The sequence below is a fragment of the Tinamus guttatus genome, unplaced genomic scaffold (genome assembly GCF_059628265.1).
Source record: "Tinamus guttatus ecotype Peru unplaced genomic scaffold, ASM5962826v1 Tinamus_guttatus_pri_ptg000389l, whole genome shotgun sequence".
NCBI lineage: Eukaryota > Metazoa > Chordata > Aves > Tinamiformes > Tinamidae > Tinamus > Tinamus guttatus.
Window position 1 is genome coordinate 5,025,219 of NW_028288923.1, and position 21,452 is coordinate 5,046,670.

General features: G+C 50.2%; 1 protein-coding gene across 2 annotated transcripts in view; it reads right to left on the reverse strand.

Annotated features, from left to right (window-relative positions):
* Nucleotides 1-21,452, reverse strand: part of ZNF423 (zinc finger protein 423) — a 185,765-nt gene that overhangs the window by 150,662 nt on the left and 13,651 nt on the right. For both annotated transcript variants that reach the window (XM_088530865.1, XM_088530864.1), the window contains exon 3: nt 3,491-3,550. In XM_088530865.1, coding sequence (XP_088386991.1) covers nt 3,491-3,550 — 60 coding nt within the window. The remainder of the gene's footprint in view (nt 1-3,490; nt 3,551-21,452) is intronic.

Sequence of the window (21,452 nt, forward strand, 5' to 3'; positions counted from 1 at the left end):
GAGAAGACAGAGCTTCTCTGCTTTACTGGCCGCAGAAGGGGAAAAGCGAGGCGGGAGAAAACATTTGCTGTAGTGTAACCAGATAAACAGGAAAGGAGAAAGAGAGGTGAAGCTCAATCCCTGGCCAGGGTGCATCTCCACTCACTTCACAAAACCCAGCCTGCTCACCCAGGGCCCCTTCTACAACCAAAACCAGATTTAATGCTACAAAAAACGTGTCTCTTCCACAGGCCTGAGTGAAAGTTGTGATTCACAGAGCTGTGCAAAGCTGCAGAGGGGGCAGAACCAGCCACCACAAGGTTTCACACTGTTAGTTAGTTCCTGCAAAGCTGCTGCTGCCGCCTCCCCACCGCAGCTCTTCCTCCAGCGATACCTGCTCCGGCAGCCACCCGGGGCCGTGGTGAGAAGCTGCCCTTTTCTACCAGACCTAGAGCAAAGGAGCCCTCGTGCTACTCACCCCATGTGCCCTAGCTCTTCCTGCGCAGACCCTACCTGGCAGCCACATCGCTAAAGGGAGATCCCTCTGCTCACCTCAGAAAGGTGACACGGAGACATGGGATTTGGGGCTCTATTTGCCCCAGACGACTCAGCTCAACTTCACCAGGGCCTCACAGCTGGACTAATGAGAAACTCGCCAGCAGCCCCCACACAAAATGCTTTCATGGGTCTTTAAAAATGCCTTAAATTCTCTCTATATTTAGTAAGACTTTCTACTTCTTTAAAACGTCCCCAGTTGCTCCTCAAGATAATACTCCCGTGATGTATTGCAGCAACAATGCAGCGCTGCACTGCCACGGCCAAGCCACACAAATATAAAACCCAATTTTCCTGCCCTTGGCTTAGAGGCAGCACCAAAGCCTCGTGCAAAGCGGGGCAGCCCCGGCCAGCCATCTCCACCAGCTGCCTGGAGCAGTGCTCACCCGTTCTTCCTCCAGCACGGAAAACGAGCCTGTCGTTAGCACCAGGACGTTACCCACCTGCTGCTCAGGAGCAAATGAAGCCCTGGGGTTAGGTAGAGAAAAGGAAAAGCATTTTTTCTCCTCCGTTTTACAGTAAGGAAGGAGCATTTACAAAGGCCGGGGCGGAAGGAAACTTGTGCGATGCCCTTTGTTACAGGCGGCTGCTGGACACGGACATTGTTCTCCACTGCACCAGCGCAGCCGCTGCCTCCTTACATGTTTTCCTGGTTCTCCAGGTTAATACACACAGCCCTAAAGTTGCAATTACAAAAGAAAAGAAAAAAATCTCATAAAGCTATTTCTAGCTGCATTTTGAGTAAATTCCTGAGCATGAGTCACGCAGTGCTGGAGTAGGTCCCCTGCACTGGTTTCATTAGTGCGGAGCACTGGAGCCAAAGGCAGAGCTACCGTGCCTGCCTGGAGCGGGAGCACTGCAGCAAAGCAGGGGCAAACCGGGGCGGGCTGGAAGGGTGCAAGGAGGGGAGTGGAGGGAGCCCCATGTGCCGCCGCCAGCACACGGAGCAGCCCGAGCACGCGGCAAAACCCCCCTGTGACCTCCGAGGGGAAAAATGCGGCTTTGAAAGCACCGCTTCGTAATCCAGGATTTGTGGCAAGTTACCAGTTTTATGTCCAGAGCCCTGGGTTCATTTTTAGACACAAATTTCTTGGCAAATATAACTAGAGCTCTGGAGCCGGGCAGCTATTTATGTCTTCAGTACAATTAAGCGAAAGAAATCTCACCAAGAGAAAGAGAACTCGGACGCTAGTGCCTGACACCTTGGCCTGCAAGCATGGAGTAAGCTGGAGTCTGATCTAGGGAATGAGGGGATTATAAGTGCCCCGACATCCCTACCACCGCAGACTGCACTTGCACCATCAAAAAGGATTTCTGTGTATCTTACACTGGCTTCATGAACAAAGCAAGCTAAAGCAGTAAAAGCCCCTTCTTTCTCCACAATCAGTATTTTGCTATGCTACTATTAAAAAAAAAATCTTTTAAAACCTAAACTCCACCTGATATCGTCGCTCCCCAACACACTGGGTCTGTTGCACGTGCCAGGAGGACAGGGGCTGAGCGGGAGTCACCGTGTGTGTTTGTGTGTATGGGCGCGCACAGAGATGCACAAACACGCGCAGGACAAGAAGGGATAAAAATATGTTAATCCAAAACATCTGGCAAATGCTTCAGAGTTAGCAAGTCCAGTTTGGGGTCTTTTGCCTTTTTTTGTTTGTTTGTTTTCTCCTTTTTTTGCTGGGGAGGGCTAAGGCAGGGGCGGCAATGCTGTGGGGCTGTCCTCTCAGGCCAGGGAAGGCCCAGAATGAGCAGTGGAGGCGTGTTTTTCCACCCCTTATTGAAGCTCAACTGGAGCTAACGCAAACAGGAAGGTCATAAAAGAGCAAAATGAAAGTCCCGCACCCGGGAGCGCGGGCCTGGCCTTGCTTACGGACGGGAGCTGCACAGCACTGTACGTCACGGGGCTTCCGCTTTCCCTGGGCAGCAGGCCCAGCTAATTCGGGGGACCCCTTTCCCAAGTTTGTCGTGCTCGCAGCATCATCCCCAAACCGTCCAGGAATCCCAGATTCCTGCACTTGCCACAGCCGCCATTTCGGGCCCTGACCTCCCTTAAACTTAACAGGACACACAGCAACAGATATTCACTAGCAGGGAAGCAGGGAGACACCAACCTCTCGGGGAGCTGCTGATTTTCAGACTGCTGCTCGGTCCCGCGGCTCTCACAGCAGCACGAAGCTGCTGAGAGCACAGCACTTGTGTGAAGTGCCCTGGGCTCCAAAACCAAAAATATTCTGCGAACTTCCTAAACATTCAAGGCATAAAATGCAGTAAAATACCATCACACACAGCATAAATGGTAAGTTAGAGATGGTTGCTCACTTGCCCCAACATTAAATGTAGCCTTACCCTAACAGCTGTATTATCGAGACATCTAAGACAAATACAGACAAACTTGCTTTGTTCTGTTCAGTCTCCTGAGCCTCTTTTCATTCAAATGCTCGATGTAACACAGATGACTAAGCCCTAGACACACGTTAGAGTTAGTGCTATGGACAGACACAAGCTGGTTCAAACGCTGAACCTCGCTGCCGCGCCAGGGCTCCTCTTCTGTTCCCCAGCGCCGACAGCGCGGTCCCGTTTCCGCCCAGCAGAGCAATACACACATTGCAGTTGAGGCTGAAGTTTAAGATTCCTATTAAAGTCTCTTTTATGCAATTAGATTGGAAGGAATGTGCAACAGTGCCCATTGCAGAGAACTTCAAAGCAGTTATACTGGAGAAATCACAACCCGCTTCAGTGTGCCCACAAGAAGGAAGAACGGCCCTCCAGAGGGTAAGAGTATATTAGTCTCTGTATGTAATAGATTTTATTGACCATATGGAACTGATATAAAAATTGTGTTGCAGTGGGTAGTCTTGGATTGGAGACAGGAATGTGACACACAAAATACAGTTCCTGTAAAAAGCCTGGCAGCTTTCTGGCAGTTTTTGCAATCAGAAGAACCTAAAATATTTACCTGATTGAGTCACTGATGAGTCCCAGTTCAAAGCAAAATCTGACGATTCGCCCTCCTCAACTGAAAAAGAACAAAAATAAGTTGTGATCAATAAAAGAAACAATTGGAAAGCAAAACTATGTCTACTATGGCATTAAAGCATTATAACAGACTTCTGCACAGCAAAAAAAAAAAAAAAAAACAAAGTGCCTTCTGTAAAATAATTTGTAAGGTGGAAATTTAGTTTAAAAATGTAGGGAAAAATCTTTACTAAATATGGAATTTCTGCCTGCAGCTACTACAGGAACAGGTAAGAGTAAATTTAATAGAGATTTAATTATCGCTATGTGCTAAGCATGCACATTCGAAATGTCCTGTGTTCCCACACATACAAAATTCCCATTGCAAATGCAGAGGTTGTTTTTGAAATCAATCCTTTACTGGATTAAAGAACTGTCCTATGAAGGGAAAATTGCCTGACTCATGTCATAGCAACATACTCTCTTGTTAATAGCATGAAGAATTGAAAACCTTTTTTTTTTTTCCCAGACCTTGGACTCCAAAAGAATTATTATGATGTACAGCCATGCTCAGTAATGTGGTAGTCATAAATAACTGTACTTAGGTGGTTGATGTGAAAGCTGTCAGAGCCAGGTGCCCCGCGCTTGCAATTGACACACACAGTGTTCTGCCTGTTACAAGCCACAGAACTGTACCTGATTCCTGACACACTCTTGAAAGTAGCCACAAGATCAACTGACAACAAACGGGCTATGGAAGAGCCCGGCGCTGCTCCCGCTGCCGCCGGAGGTGCCAGTGCTGCAGCCCATGTGCCTGGAAAGCTGCAGCTGCAGAAATCCTACTATCCTTCCCTAGGATCATAAAAAGTTTTCCAGCATCATCCTCCTACTGCATCACCATGGCACCCAAAGAATGCAAATAACAGGTCTGTATTTCCTAGAGAAAAGCAAGGATTCTGCGCACTGACAGTCCCCAGGCCTTTCATCTCAATGCAGCTGGATCCACGTGGAGACCCCACACAGCCGCCCACGCTGCCCAGCTTGCTCCAGGGCTCCTGCCCAGGGACTGCCCGCAGGTTCATCAACACGGCCCTGATTCTGGGCTTTCCCCCTCTCTTTTCACCCAGCGAGGAACTCTGGTGTCCTTTGAGCTCACCCATGCCGGTGACACCGGTCAGGGCGGCATCGCTAGAGCACCACGGCCGAGGGGCTGATTCAGCCCGGCTGTGTTTGGGCGAGCTGGGCTCGGCTCTCGCCGCCGAGGCGCAGGGCCCGCAGCGCAGCCGCCCGCACGCGCCCGCTCGGGCCGCCCGGCGCGGCCCCCCACACAGCACTCGCTCCGGCTTCAGCCAGCTCTTAATAGAAAAATTCCAGGCACAATTATCCTTAGCGTGACTTCACTCTTACACGAGTATACCCCATTTTAACATCAAATTTTTAAATTTTACCATTCAAATACCTGCATTTAGGAATTTTCATTTTATTTTATCTTTGATAAAAAAGTTGGTTTGTTTGGATTTTTCTTATGTTACTAGGCACTGGGCATTTCCTTACTCTTTCTCTTAGAAAGAAGAGTCCAAAAATACCATTCTGCTGAAAACACATCCCAGCATTAAACTCAGCCGTAGTCAAAAGGAAAGACACAAACCACAACCGGCCAGCAGCAGCTCTCGTCTCGGCTGTTCTCCAGGGATGCTCGCCTGATTGCCAGGGCGCTGCCGCCGCTGGCTCCACGATTTCAGTTCTTGGTGCTCTGGGCAACTCTGGCGAGGATTTGGTGCCCGCTCCCCTAGGAACACAAGGGGCCACGGGGCTGCGATCGCCGGAGCTCTGCGGGCAGGGACGCTGCTGGTTTAGCACCGATCCCTCTGAGGGAAGACGTTACACTAACCGAGCAAGGCGCTTCCCAACCCAGCACTGATTTCTAGAGGCCATCAAGCTTTGCAAGCAAGCAACAGTCCTGTAGTAATTGAGATACACATGCGCGCTCTCCCATGCTATTACCTCAGCTTCGAGGACCACTAGGACCAGCTTAGCACCTGCCCTAATACAAAACTCCAGAATGTGCTAATAAAATATCAGGAACCGTGACAGGCTGGACTATAAGCAGGTGCTCAAGTGTCCAGGCAATGAGGACTCCTCCCTCAAAACAGGGCTGTTACAAAGCTGTGCCCAGGATCGGAGCCATGCAGGCGCCCACCGGGAACCTCTGGAAACACTAAGCAAGGAATCTTCGAGTATGGAAAATGCTGGTGCCACTTTGTACTTTGGGGGATCTTGTCAGATTTTGTTCGCAGCAGAACACTCTTACGTAAACCACCACTAACCTCACCAGTCCCTGAGTATTATCAGCCTGTGACAAACACACCAAGATTCACGGCCTTCGCTCCAAGGAAACACCCCAGCACCAGACCCCGCTGTGAACCGTGTGAACCGCCCCCAGGACACGCGTGGCTTTTCCCTGCCCCAGCTCCAGGCGTTCTTACCGGAGGGCGCTGCGAGCGCCCACAGTCTCCAAGCGCCTTCGCTGCCTTGCAGAGCAGCGTGTGGCAGCGATGGCCACGCGGCGCCGGCCCCGCCGTCGCAGCCCGTTCCACACTTGGGGCACCGCAGAGCGCCGCAGCACCCCGCACCAGCGCCCTCCGCCACGGCGCTGCGCTCAGCCCTGCCAAACGCAGCGCGCTCCCCATTTCCATGGAGCCAAAGGGAGCCTGGATGCTCAAAACTGTGCAGATCCCAGACTGTGAGCTGGGCAGTTTCCAGCTGCTGGGCATGGCAGGAGCACAAAGGATGCTAACAACCTTTACAGCTTAAGTAGCCCGGCATTCACCATGCACAACTCCAGCCTGTTATTCCGAGAGGGCTGGTAGGCAGCTCCATCCCAGGGGGCTGATTCTGACCCCTGACGGCAGCGGGAGCACAGGGAGCGACACCTCCTCCTCCACCAGCTCCCGCAATGGGACGCTAAGCCCCGCGCCAGCCACGTCTAAGAGCGGTGCACAGCAAGGAAAGGAAAGTTTGGAAAAGGCTACACTGATGCAGAAGCCGGCTAAACAAGTTACCTCCAGGGCAGTCTTAAAGCTCTTTCTCTGTCTCCTGCTTACATGTTCCCATCAGATTCTCCACCTGATAACATCTGCGAGATAAAAAGCTGCTGAACACAAAAACCCATAAAGTAGCTGCAAGAAGGAAAGTAGCTGCAGAAAAAATAAAAGGTTGATTTCATTCATATATTTATTTGGTTAAAGAGGAAGAGGGGCTGCCAAGCTGAGGGCAGTGAGTTGAGGCTGCTGCCCAGGAGCACGGGGGAGACCTCCCCCAGGACCAGCCTCCCGAGGCCGCTCGGCAGGAACCGTCCACGTCTCCGCGCCCGGGCACTGCGGCTTCCTTCCAGGGGGACATTTCCCACTTCAGTAAGAAAACAAGGCGTTCTGGGGCACCGCACCCGGCACTCACCCGGCCCCCCACTGCCTCCGTGCCGGCCATCGGAGGAGCACGCAGCACCCAAAGGAAGGGGCCGGGAGCGTCTCGGGCCTGGAACCCGGACTCGTTCACTCTCTTTGCAGAGTGGCCTTGAGCAGCGCGGCCGCCAGCCTGGCCGTGTTTACCAGCACCTGTTTGTGCTCTGCTCCGCACCGGGAACAAGGCGCCGCTTCCCCCGGGAGCTACGAGGAGCGCAGGGACACGAGGCCGCCCGGAGGGACCACGTCCGCGCAGCAGAGCCGGTTCCTCCCGCGCGTCTCCCCACGCGCAGCGGCCCCTTATCCTCTCCTCGGGCACAGGCGGCACATGCAGCATGCGAGGGCCCCGGGCCAGGGGGTTTTTTTGCCCAAATCTTAAATAGGACCATTATATCTTAGTCCTTTCATGGGCCAGCAGGCCAGGGAGCGAGACAAGAGGGCTTACTGACATGGCTTATTTAGCCGAAATTCGTACAAGTTCTCTAACTGCTTTCCTCCAAAGTCAGACCCTGGGCTTGGCAGCGAGCAGGGTTTTTGCTGGCAAACGCAGCCTTTTTGTGCGAAGCAGGAAGGAGTGGGGAAACCCAGACTGCTGTGCTCTCCGGTCAGGGGACATAAAGAAAGAAGAAAGGGAGGAGGATGAGACAAATGGGGCTGAATTACAAAGGAGAACAACAACAACAAAGAGTTAGGAACAGAAAAAGATGCGAAGATGATAAAGGAGAGCAAGACCAACAGCAAAATAAGGTAGCACTAGCAGGTTTATGCAAAGAAGATCTAATTATGGGTGGCTAAATCCTCCAGGACATTAATATTCCAGCGTAATGTGTCTAGTTTCCTCCTTTCCAGACATGGCAGGGAGGAAATGAGAATCACTTAGATACACTGTTTAATGAGCAAATGATGGACGATCACCAAACACAGCCTGCCTGATAAGTATCCATTAGCTTAAACTCGCACTGTAAATCTGCGCTCGCGGGCCCGGCTCCTGCACGCCGCGGGGAAACTTAATGCAACTGCAGCACAAGGAAGGGCTTCTTCCATGCCAGAGCCTCATCCCTGCAGGACAAGGAGGGCTGCAGGACACACATGGAGGCAGCCAGCAGCCCGTCTTCCAGCCCCTAGTGCCCCTTCTCCACGTGCTCCTATTTAGCTTTTGTTTTGCTAGTGCAGATGCTTCACCGGAGACACTTATTTCTCACCAAAATCTATTATGTAAATAAATACAAGCACAGAGGATAATAAAATGCAACCAATGTTTCAGCTTGCTCTCGGGGTCAATGTTTTACACACACAGCAGCCTAAGGCCACGGTTGTTAAAACCCGACCTGTGGGTGCGCCCACTCCACACTTTTTCAAATTCAGAAACACCATAAAAGCAAAGGTTTCTGGCGAAGGTTACCGTACCCAGAGCACCAGGACGCTATTTTTTTCTCCTTATAATTGACGCATGTGGTATTTCACCAGAGCCGCTTTCAGGCGCTCAGCCTTGGTGCTGCGCAGCGCCGGGCCGCGGCCTGTGCATCGCACACGTGGGCAGGAAATCGTCCCCGTGCTGCCCCGCGGAGCAGCCCTGGCCCCGGTGCCGAGGCAGCGAGCGGCCGCGCTCCCCTCGCCAGCCCCATGGGCATTTCTACAGTGACTGTCCCCACAGCGGCTGCAAGACTCTTCCAAACGGGGCCTGCAGGTGACGTGGCCGTGCACAGGTCGAGCGGAGCACGACGGGGCATACAACATTCCCCACGTTGCTGTTAAAAGACATGTATTCTACCGCAGCACCCGAGAGTTCAAATATTTTTGTTCCATCTAGAATGCTGCTGCAGGGCAAAAACAGTCACACATAGCGATTCATGGCAAAAACAGTCACACACAGCGATAGTCGAAACCATAGCGATTCACTGGACAAGGTAAAGGAAGGAAGAATTTACAGAGCAGCAATTCAAGGGAATTAACGCAACTGCAATTCAAACCAGAATTTCAATTCCATAGGTAAAATTTGCTATTTGTGATCTTTTACTCCACTAAAAGAACAAAAGCTACCCAAAGACAAAATGATGATGAGAAGGAAACATGAAATGCATGACAGACCAGAGGCTGCCAGGTACAAAGCCCTTGCTACTGCTCAAATATTTGCAATTTCTTCCACCTTCCGCCAACCCTGACGTGGAGGTTACCCTCGTGAAGGCTCTCTTGCCCTCCAAGGCATTTTTTTATCACAAACACCCCATGAGTTAAGGTTCGGCAATCACCCCCTACGGCCACGTTTCGGCAGGTTTTGGGCTCACGGGGTGGGACAGGAGCCTCGAGAGCAGCGATTCCCTCTGTGGCGCCAGAACCAGCGTTGGGTGACACAGCACATAGCTCAACCAGGGGGACGGAGCAGGCCAAGGGCTGCCGGGGGGCCCGTGGGTTTCCTCAACACACAGAAATTACTACAACACAATTGTCTCTAAGTGAAGCTAAAGCACCATGAAGTTCAAACAACCTGAGCTTGCACTGAGGGCTGCAGAGTTTCACCGAGTCAGATTTATTGTGTGTTTTGCTTCTTCAGCAAGAAAGAGGCAGGAAAGAGCACTATTGTACATTTGGGCTATAAACTTTCTCTGCAAACAAGACACCTAATAAAGTAATTCACGTGTGCCGGCCCTATTTCGAGACTGTCAATAAGGAAACTGAAGGGTAACATCCAGCGTGGACTGACAATGCAAATGAAAGGGGAATATTTTGGAAATTAATTTACCTAAACTTTTAACTGGAAATAACAGGCAAGCCAGGAAATAACAGCAGTGTTCAACTAGGACCTACAGAAGGGTAAGCAGGGCTGCGATTCCTCTCGCTACCTCCTGTTCCACTGCCTGGCGGATGCCCTGCCCTGGTCCTTCCCGTCACTAGTGATGGCTCTCGCCCCTCACTGCATCGCTCGCAGCTCAGTCACGCAGCTCTGACCCAGCGCAGTTCTGTAATAACAACACAAAAGAAAACCTTCCCTGCGATGGTCAGACCGAGAGCCAGGTCCCTCCAGATCCTCCTGCTGCGAGCGGCCTCTTGCTCACCACCAGAAAGGAGGATGCTGGAAGATGCAGCACTGAATTCCAGCTCCTCTGAACACCCCCATAAATCTCCCCTCCTCACTGCAATTCTCCCGCCCTGGATCTCCTCCGGACCCTGCGGCGGCAGACGCAACATCTCCCGTTCAGCGCGGCTCCGGCCTGTCTCGCTCCGAGCCTCCCTCCGCTCTCCCCTGCGGCAGCGGGACACCGAGCCCCGTCCATGGCGAGGGCCTGGAGGCGGTGGGAATTCACCCCCCGGAGCATGGTCAGACGAACAAAACAGGAGGCAGCGACACTAGCTCGGGGCGGCCGCCGGGGCGATGAAGCCAGCGCTGACCCTACCACCCCCTTGGCTCTGAGTGTCTTGTTGGCGACTCTGGGGAGCGGGTTTTGCTCCCCGGCGCCGTGGGTGCCCGCGAGCCTCGGCCCGAGCAGACACTCCGCTCTACAAACGGCCCATTCATCACCGGGGCCATTAATCACAGCCGGGAGGAAAACCTTCAACCGGATTTCTACACCTCCACCTAAAAAAATACACCGAGTTTCACTGCTAATCCTTCAGACTTGGGGATTTTGTTTAACTGGTCGGCTATGCTTCCAGAGTAGGTAGCGCAGGAAAAGGGAAAAGAAAGAAGGGAAAGAAGGTTTTTCCTGACCGGCCATTTTAATTAGAGCTATGAGGGCTTGGAAAAACCCATCTGGTGAGTGGAGTTATTTCCCCCTGGCCCCTCCTCTTTGATGCTGGCCCCAAGCAGCAAGAGAGATCTCCAGCAGCAGCAGCGAGGAGCAGGGCTGCCGAGGGCTCCCTCCCTGCTCCAGCCCCATCCCTGATGGGCAACCGGGATGCTCCGGCCTTCCGAGCAGTCGACGGGTCCGAGGGGCTGGTTGGAGGAGCAGGTCTCGAGCAAAGAGCTCGCTTGGGCTCCTTTGTGCATGCGAGCACGCGCCTGTGAGCGATAATATTCCCCGGGCACGCTCATTTTAATACTGTTTTCTCCCCAGATGAAAATATACATATTCTTATTAAGGGGAAAAAATGTGCAAAGTATAAATTTGCATCTATGATCATTTCTCGTTTATAAATTGTATTTTAATAATAAAACAATATACTCCTCAGCACTGCCTTTTAAACACTAATAGAAAGGTCTGCCTTATTTATACACAAGCACGCAGGACAAAGCACACAAATGGTATAAAACAAGTACTGCGAATTAAATGAAAGGCTAAGAAGAGCAGGTCCCAAAATGAGTATGCTGGAAACCAGCACCTACTCCCGACCCGCGCCACGAGGAGAGGTCTTCATCACATGGAAAGAGCCACGTGAGCAGCCACAGCCTCCGCACGGGCGGGCGCCCAGGGTTCCCTGCTGCTGCCTTCGCCTACACGGGGCAAGAGAAATTCCCCAGTCAAGGAGTTTTCCCCCCTGAAAGACAGCATTTGTTAACTGCATTGGGGCAAATGAAATTACAAAGAAGGGAAGAAAGTTTTATAGATCATATCTATCCCTTCGTAGCACCAGGCTTAATTCAAAGAAAAACCAACCCGGCCACCATAAAGTGGAAACTGATATTTTTTATGACCCCTTAACAACCTGTCCTTAGTGCTAACATACCATAAATAAATTTCAACATCTTGTTACACACATAGTTTGTTTTAAACAAGGCTAAAAGGGGAATACAGCTCTTGATGAAAACTGGCACTCATACAAAAAAAGAGGGGGAAAGCTGGCTTTTAAAATTTTATTCCAAACCCTGCTCTTCTATTCTCACTACACTTACAACCTTTCCCCTGAAATAAAAAATAGAAAGGGTTTCCAAATATTTTATAATTCTGAATGGATTTCCCCAGTGTAACAGTAATAATATTTTTACAGTTAAAAGATCCACTGATTTAATAACTGTGATTTGTGTACTTAGAAAATTCATTAGAGCAGACATTTCCCGACATTTTTAGATTTATTTATTTATTTAGCCTAATTTGGGTACATTACTTCAAAAGAATGCTTAGAGCTTCCCAGTTCCTTAGTCACTCACTAATAACATCTAATAATTAATAAAGACATGTAAATTCTTAACTCCCAGAACTATTCCAAACTTACTATCTGTACGCTTCATATCATGTCTCACTTATAGATATCTGCATTACTTTGTTTCGTAAAACGCTGAAGGGACACGGACTTATCTCGCTCCTCCACCGCGAGCGAACAGGCAGGCGAGCGGCAGCCGCGGAGAAGCCAGAGCGAAGCCAGAGCAAAACCCCTCTCTGGGCACAGGAGTTTGCAAGGTGATGGAGGAGGAGGCTTCTAGCGAGTCCTCCAAGCCTGAGTCCTTTTTGCTAAGGTCCTCCACAAGCTGCTGAACTCCCCGGGCAGAAGCGACCCAGCGTCACCGCGACTACTGATTCACGTCCGGGCTGGGGTTTTGGCGGACGGGCTGTGCGGACGCCAGTCGAGCACGTGCTGACTAGCGGGCACCTTGTGCCCAGCGCGGAGCGGACACCCGCCCTCCTCCTCCCGCTCACAGGCTGCTTGCTTAGAACGTGGAATCATTCTCTTTCATTAAGGACAGCTTTCTGTTGGCAAGCGGCAAAGACGCATTTTCTTAAATAAATGAAGCAATCTTGGTAACTCTCCTGCATGGAGGGAGAGATGAAGTTGCCAGCAACTTAGTTTTGGAGGAGAAGTTTAATAAAAACGTTCCGGTTTTAAAGAGAACGTTTCTTTCTTAAGTTTTCCAAGTGATTCCTGCATGTGAGGGTCCAAGCGCAGCCCTGCTAACCTGCCGGAGCTCCTGTGCCGGGGCTGGCCGCGGCAGAGCGAGGAGCACCGCTGCCAACGGGCTCACCGCTCCCTCCCATGCTCGGCCTCCCTGGGCCTCTGCTCGTCACTGCGGAGCGAGACACCACGAAGGGGACACGGCCCAACCTGGGCTAAGCCACCAGCGGCAGCTGGTCTGCAAGGCGAGGCAGGGAACGCGCAGCTCAACACGCTCCTGCTTGACTCCGCTTTGAGGAAACCCCCAAAACCAGAGCTCCCCTAAGCCAGCCCTGCAGCGAGCAGGGGACGCCGCGCTCCCGCCTCGCCAGCGCCAGCCGCGTGCGTTACCGCGCTCTCTGGTGAAATATCCACTGTCCTCCACTCTCAATTCACCGAGACACTTGGTTTCTACTTCTTATTTCCTGGCAAAACCCAGTGATGACTAAGCAAGCCACAAAGTTAGAAGCAAACCGCAAAGTTTAAAAACTTTGCTCATCCTTAAGTACTGACAGCAGGCAGGAGATTTCAGTAGTTCTGAACAGTCACATGGATGATAAAGCCTCACATCCGTCCACCAAAATCACACAACACCCAGAAGACTGGAAAGCTTGAGACCTTAAGTTATTTAACAGCACTCAGCATCTCAAGTCCTACTGAGAACTATGGGGTTTTTTTACTTTTTAAGCAAAGAGAGCAATTAGCCAGCTTTCCCAAGACAGCATCTGTGCGGCTCCTTTCGAGCCTGCAACACAAGCCCAGATGTTCCAGAGCACAGAACAGCTGCAAGAGCTGATCCTTCTAATGACCCAAACTGAAAAAAAAAAAAAAAAAATCATGTCACCCTCTTTCAAAATACCGGAGACATCTATGCCCCCAAAGAGTGCACTGCTACTTTAAAAAAAATGAATGCACTGCTAAGCAAAACAAAATCAGAGTAAAAAGCCTTAAAGTTAGTCTTTCATACCTGCGCTTACATGATAGATGTTGCTAAATCCCACAAAACTCTCTCGTAAATGCCACCATTCCACTGCCGTGGAAAATACGGTGCAACAGGAGAAAAGTTACCACAAAATTATAGAGCCCAACTCGCAAGCGGCTGCACTCACGCGGATCCCGTCCCGCGCGCTGCTCCCCGCACCGCGGAGGAGACACCCACCCTCCGCTCCGCGTGTCACCACACGTGCAACGACACTGCTGGCTGCAGAAACGCGCTCTCCCCTGTTCTCATAGCGAGGTTTGGGTTTGTAATACTGCATTACTGTGAAATAGCTGGTAAAACGTCACGTAAACTTCAACTGGCAGCCCCATAGATGAACATTACTTGATATCTACTACTGTTAGGTCGCTATGAAAACACCAGCTGACGGGTTAGCTCAGCGAAACCCCACACACTTCTGGCAGACAGAGACGTTTTCAAAATTAAACAGAGCTTTTAATAAGCAAAGGGTGCAGCACGGTGTCTTGAATAGCAGCTTTACATTAGAGCACGTCTTCTTGAGCTGAGAGATCATTTGTTTAAATTGCATGATTACATACAATGATCCTGCTCTTATAAGACACAAGCCAACGTTGCCACTGGGGCAGAGAGCAGAAAGTGACACAGAACTCTAAAGAGAAAGCAGAGATATTGCACGACTAACAATAATAAAACATCAGGAGAAATGTCACTCGCCTGCTAAAAAACTGTGCTGGAATCACCTTGTGCTATGACAGCTGCTAACATTAATTCTTTAGTCACAGCACATCAGCTCTAGGTGCCATGTGCTCACGTTTGGGTGTACAGCACGAATTAGTCCCCAGCACTTCACACCACTGCCTCCCGCCACTCTACGTTTTCTGTATTTTCAACACAATAGGGATTAGACATAATTTATGTCAAATCTGCCGAAAGGGGCACGGTTTTTAAAGCACATTCTTACATTTTTATGGTCTGAAATGAAAGCAAAAAATAAATAAATTCATTTAATAAGTTTTGAGAGCTAGAAAAATGAAATCATTTACCAGCAAGTGAAAGCACAGCTTACACACTCAGTACAAAAGTGTTCTGAAAATATCCTCTGGGGCTAACAGCGAACATAAGTACTTACCCATTCACCAAATTTTTATTCTACAATTTTTAGTAGGAAAATGGTAGATTTTATCTCACTATACTTAATTGCGCTTAATTGCAGGAAGAAGGACAGCCAGCTCCCCAACGAGGAGAGGCTGACAGAAAGCGCACGTTGGTTCTGCTGAAGACGTTTCCTGGCCACCTCTATCACACAGATGTGCACAGACACCTTCGCTGAATTCATGTCTCGGTCTGTGCTCAGGTGAACAAAGATTTCCTTCAACCTAACAACGAGGCTGCAGGAGATGCCTACAAGGTGGCTGGATCCAGAAAAACCCCTTTCCAAAGCAAGAGGAGGAACCCAAACATGATCATCTCCCTATCATGCCCACTTATACCAAGTCACCTCCAACATCCTTCTCTTTCTAGAGTGACAGGCTGGCTCCTCATTGAAGTTATTACTCATCTAACCAAATCAAACATCTGTCTATTTAATAGCAGTGGAAAACTTTGGTTGCAAAATACATATCCTCACCATACAGTCAGGCAATCCATGCCTCGGTATCTACAGTACGTGGAGGGAAAAGCAGAAGCTAAACGAATTCAACTTACTTGGAAAGAGGTCTTTGCAAGCACAGTTCAAGCCCACATACCCAAGGAGAAAGGCACATGCTGCCTATCATGTATTCATCTACCCGCTCCTATAGGATTTTGTCACCTCCAGAGTACTGCTAATGTTACATCTGTCAATGTGTCTTACACAATGTAGGAAAAGGAGAGAGATGATCAAGGGCTAGAGGGAATAAAGGTTCAGAGAGGGACCAAACTGCTCTGTATGTCAAAGTTGACACAATGTGATCATTTTCATATTCTTAAGAAAGATATTGAAATTGCCATGACGGCTAAATTTATCCAAAACATTAATGTTCCTTGTACTAAACCCCTAAGACAATTTTTCTAGTAGACATGGACTTGGGGTTCCCTCCGAGCAGGCACTCGCAGACCTAACGTACTCAGCAAACATGCCAGGGCTCTGGCCAGGAGGGGGCCAAGACACCGGCCGCAAGATCATTCCCACCTCGATTTGCAACCGAGACTTTATATGACACCTTCACGATGCAGCCCAGTCAGGCTGGGCTGCCAACGGCTCTGTGTTTGGAGCCGATCTTCCTGTTACAGCTGCGTTTTGGCCATTGAAGGATTCAGAAACAAAAACTTTGCCCTTCAAGAGTTGCAACTGCTTCCCTTCCTTATCCTTGCTGAGGCTGCACATTCAGCTAAGCACTTAAAGCTTTTAATTTAATACACAAACATTGCAGCATAGTTCTTCCCCTTGCCTGCTCCTCCTCTCTTGTACACTTGCAAAGCGCAGCGCTTGTGATCTTGGACGAACCCCCCTCGGTTGCTCTCGGGCTGGCAGCCCACACTGTGCTGGAGCCGCGCCGCCCACGCGGGAGCCAGGAAAAGGTGCTGGAGCCACCGGACAAACTGGGTGCTCTGCTCATCCGCAGTGCTAAGGTGCTCCTGGCTGGGTGACACGCACGAGCACTGCTCGGCACCCCAAATTCCAGTGCCTTCCTCACACACACCTTCGCCCTGGTAACACGCGGCAAACCCAAGCGTGCGGCAGCCTCGGCTAATATACAGCACCGCTTAGTTCATACCAGCGCGCTCGCATCCACGTATTAGCATGGGTATTAGACCCAAAAGGGCAGTGCTTTCCTGCTCCTTTTTATTGCTGTTTTTATCTCAATAAACAGTATTATTAAGCATATTTCTAAAAGACTGGTTGGTGTTCTCTAGGTGTTTTAAGGGAGAAGGCAGTTTTAATGCAGAGTATAAAACAGAAAAATTAACTATACTGCCAACGTTCAAGCAGCAGTACGCACACATACTTTAATGCTTATGTTCAGGAAAAAAGCTGATAAATTAGCTAAGGAGAGGAGTCAGGATTTCTTATCTGTCTTCATTAAGTCTCACTTCCAAAGCTGAAGACAGGAGTAAATGACCTCACGGCGGTAGGGGCAGGGTGGAGGAGATCCGCTGCGGCGCCTCTCCCGCCTCGGGCTGCAGGGGCCGGGAATCGCTGGCCATGGGCACAAAACCAGCGGGCTGGGACAAAACATCCTGTAGGAAGCTATTCCCAGGGCAATTTCAGCTATTAAAGGTTGCTAAATTGCAACCTTGCATATTAAGGCAAACTAACTAAAACCATATCAATAAGTCTATATCCTCCCTGTTTTCTTCCAGATAAGTCATTTCATTAATCTTTAGTTTTCTTGCATACAGATTTTTCGATCTGAACTTTAAATCAGAAACTAACACAATATTGCCAGATTTTCACAAAAGCAGATATGTTTTAACATGGATTGGATTTTATCCCCTTGGCTGAAATTCTGGTGGTTTAATAGCAAGAGTGCTGCTGTAGCACACAGGATGTCACTCAGGATGTGACAGCTTCCTTTGGTTTTAAATTATCTAAAAACCTTTCTCAAATTAGAAACAAAGTATTGCTTTTGATCACTGCTTGTAGAAACCGGGGGCACACGAGGACCTATCCAGCTACTTTTAACTTCGAGGAACAGAAATTAAATGAGAGCTAGGCTTGGGAAGGCAGAGTTGGTTCCCTAAAACGCAGTGAACATGTTAGCTCTGGTGCTACCTCTGCCCCATCCCTGGGGGTCACGGCGGCCACCAGCTCCCCCGGCCCCACGCACCGGGATGGCTGCGGATGGCGGCAAAAAGACCCAGATCCCCAGCGGGAATTGGCCCCAGCTTCGTTTTTATTGACGGTCCTGCAGCGCTCGACAAACTGGCACAAATAGAATCCAAGGAGGCAAAAGTTCAGACCCCAAATTAAACTTTTTTAAGCTTTTGAACAATCCAGATCGTATTGCATCTTTCGGGGCAATTCCAATGCAATTTTCAAATGGTCCCTAAATGAGCTGCATTTTCTCAACCTGTACAATCTTGATAACTTAACTTGAGAGGGTCACATCCCGTATTGCTTCAAAACTTACTTATCCTTGACTTTCTCATGTTTGTCTTGGTAGAACTTTGCTTGAATAACCCATTTGTTGGACTAACATAACATTTTGCTTGGCTTGCAAGCTGTATCTGGGTAAACGCACATTTCCCCATTTCATTTTTTGATCACTTTCTTCTGCAGGCATTTAATTGGACTTACAAAGATGTTTGCATAAGTTTAAATGAGGCATAGTTAGAGCTTTCAAAAATACATGTAATTACCCACACCTACAATCTCTAAAGAAAAAAATAAGGCTACATAAGCAATGGTCCTGAAGAGATCAGCAGGATATTTGCAAAGTTTCGGCTCAACATCCAGGCTACATGTTCAGAGCTTACCACAGATAAAGAGACATTCACAGAATGCAGCTACATAATATTTTCATATCAGAATCACCACACAATGAACTGAACGCACCACAACGCCGTAAGGAGGGAAGCTGTGAAGAACGTGGGCAATCCCAAATTCTTAAGGAAGTCAACTCACAGTTTACAAAAGTGAACCTTAATCAGCCATTTAAGAAACCTAATGCAGCCATTTGTCCCACCCTACCTGTCCTACACATGACAGCGAGGAACTCATGATTAGCAAAACATTAAGCATTGAAATTTCCACAGAATTTGTGCTGGGGCACAAACCAAAGTCCTAAAATTGCCTTCACGGAAAGCAGTTGCAAGCCCCAAAAGTGAGACAAGCTCTGATTTGCCTAATGAAAGTTGCAGGAAATCAGGACAGCCAGAGGAAGTTCTCATCCTCCTTTGCTGATTAATAGAAATTCATGTAAAAAAAAAAAAAATACCCATCTCGAGACACAGATCCGGTGAAGGTTGGCAGGAGCAACGTGCAGCATGTGGGCTGGGCACAGAACACCGCAAAGGGGGAAAGAAAGGAAAGGGCGGCTTGGCTAGACCGAATCGAATCCTTCCCCGGAGGATTAGGGGCCTCTGGGCGAGGGGGGCTCAGGCCTGCCGCGGCGGCCAGCGTGGGGAGGAGGAGCGCGGAGAGGCAGCGTGCAGGGACACACAGGAGCGCCGGGAACTGGGGTGAGGGACATCGGCATCTCCAGAGGACCTTGGCCTGTGTTCTCCACGGCCAACGCAGACTGCACTCGCCAGTGATCCCCATAAAGGAAAGCGGAGACACAGGGGGAGCATGCAGACCTTGCCTGCTTCATGCGAGCGCCAGGGCAGAGCGCGGGGAGGTGGCAGGTTTGCAGAGCACGGACTGCACCGCGCCGCAGCACTTGCATTATTTACACCACCGCCGCCACTTAGGTGCGCCCTGCGACTTCGGTGGGGGCTGGAAGGTGTTTCCTGTGAGGAACGAGCCTGCAATGGCCCTCTGAGCCCGGGGAGGACTGCGCTAGCCCAGCTCTTCTCTCTCCAACAAGCACCATCATTAGGGCCCTAAACAACACGCGATGCACAAGAAAGGAGCCAGGGTGGCTGCAGCCCGTTCAGGTGCCTGGCCAGGCAGCACGGCTATCGCTCTGAGCTCCTTACGTGGGATTATCCAGGACCCCCGGCAGATGGCTGCCCACCCCTCTGCAAAATAAATAAATAAATTTAAACAAGGCAGGAAGGGGGGAAAAAAATCAGGATGGTTTCAGAGATGCTCTGAGCAGGAGCTTCCCTGGCGGCGCAGAACCAGCTGATGCAATTACGAGCGCGGGCGCCAGCAGACCATCTGCCCGGCCCCCGGGTCGCTGTTGTTGCGGTCTCAGCGGGGCCGGCTCCCCGAGGAGCGGGGCCGCGGCGGGGCGGGAGGCCATCTGCCCGCCCGGCCGGCTCGTTAGGGCCGCCCCGGGGGCCGCGGGCAGCTGCGCCCCGCACCGCGCTGGGCTGCGCTCCGCCGCGCGGCACCCTGCGCCGGCAGCGCGGGGACGCCCGGCCCCACCGGCGCTAGCTCCGAGGGCAACGATTTCCACGGTTACTGCAGGGATCTCTGTGTTTTGTCATGAAAAGCAGAGTAGCCGACACGACATCCCTGGGGAAGGGATGACTTGACGAGCAAAGGCAATGGCTGGGCAGGCCTGAGCGCTTCCACCTCCTTGGGTGAATACTTTAAAGGAGGCGCAGGATTTGCGACGGCTCCAGGGCGAGACGGGCCAGGTGATGTGGGGTCTTTGGTGAGCTGTGGGGAGAGCCCCTTGCAGCTCGGCCCTCATGCTGAGCACCATCAAGTGTCAGGTCTCGGGAATGAGACTTCTCGCGTAACCAAGGTTTCTACTGCCGACATTAAACTGGGCAGTTTCAGACCAAAGCAAGGAAAAACGTACAACTTCTTTGCCCAATTCAGTCACACCAAGTACTTACACCTACTGCTACACGAGACCCTCGAATCAGGAGCATTTCAGAAGAAGAAACCTCCACCTCCTCTCATTCATGTTTTACATCTTCCAGCAATCCAAAATGCCGGAGCAGAGTGGTTTTCATTTTAAGTTTCCAGTTATAAAAGTTTAGATTTTTCCTCTCCCAAATTAATTCATATTTAAAAAGAGAAAAAGAAATGAAGCAGAAAAGGACACGATCTTATAAAGACCCATCCCAGTACCTCATACAAGCCAATCATCCTCTCAAACCCTAAGCACAGTAAAACCAAGATTTCCTGGGCTGTATTTCACAGGATAACAAGCTTCATCGGTAATACCAGTTTAAAAGGCAAAGTCCTTGCTGCGCCCCCTTCTCCTCCTGCCCCATCCACCAGTTCCCATCCCAACCTTGCAGCCCTTCCCACCACACTATGTGGGAGGAAGAAGGACCTGATTCTCCTCTCCGGGAGATGCAGAGAGAAAAAAAGGAGGAGAAAGAGACCCTTGAAGACGTTATTGGTGCCCAGACTCCCACACCGAAGCACTACAGCGTCAGAAATACAGCACAACGGCCCCATGACCTAGTGCTGCTTGGAGCAGCGCAACTGAGCAGGAGGCTCTCTGAGAAAACGGCCTTCAAATTTCAGTCAGGTTCTCAAATGACAGGGCTACCTGGCATGGGGTTTTCTGGTAGAGCATCTGCATTTTAAGGGGCTTCATGAAACATCTGCAAGTAACTAAAATGTTTGTTGAAAAGATTATGAAACACGTTGTCCATATGAGTCTGCTTTCATTCACCCAACCTAGCTCTTTCTTGTTTGCAACGACGGCACCTGACACGCATCAACAAGGCTGATGAATTCCTTATAAAGTAATAACGTAATAAATAGTTTCAGGTTGTCAGACAACATTTATGCTTCAGCTTTGACTTAGTGCCTGGAAGCATGCATGTCTTAGAGGACAGTCAACTATTAAACACAGCCAACTATTAAACAGGATCAACTCAAAGGGAGCTGGAGACCTTGTGACTAGTCCAGGCTGTCACGTTGTGTCCTCACTCCAGCATTACCCACATACCAAGGAAACCTTGCAGGCACAGATGTCCTTGATGTGGCCCAGAGGCAGTCTGGGCTCACCCCACAGCAGTGCTCTCCAACCGTGGGGCACCCAACCCTTGCTCTAGAAGCTGCAGTCGGGCGCAAGTTGAGTGCCCTCGTCCTGGGCACCTCCATGCAGTGGGATCATAGCCACAGAAAGCGCCAGCATCAGCCATGCCCGTGGTCGTAGGTTATTCAGCGACTAAACTTG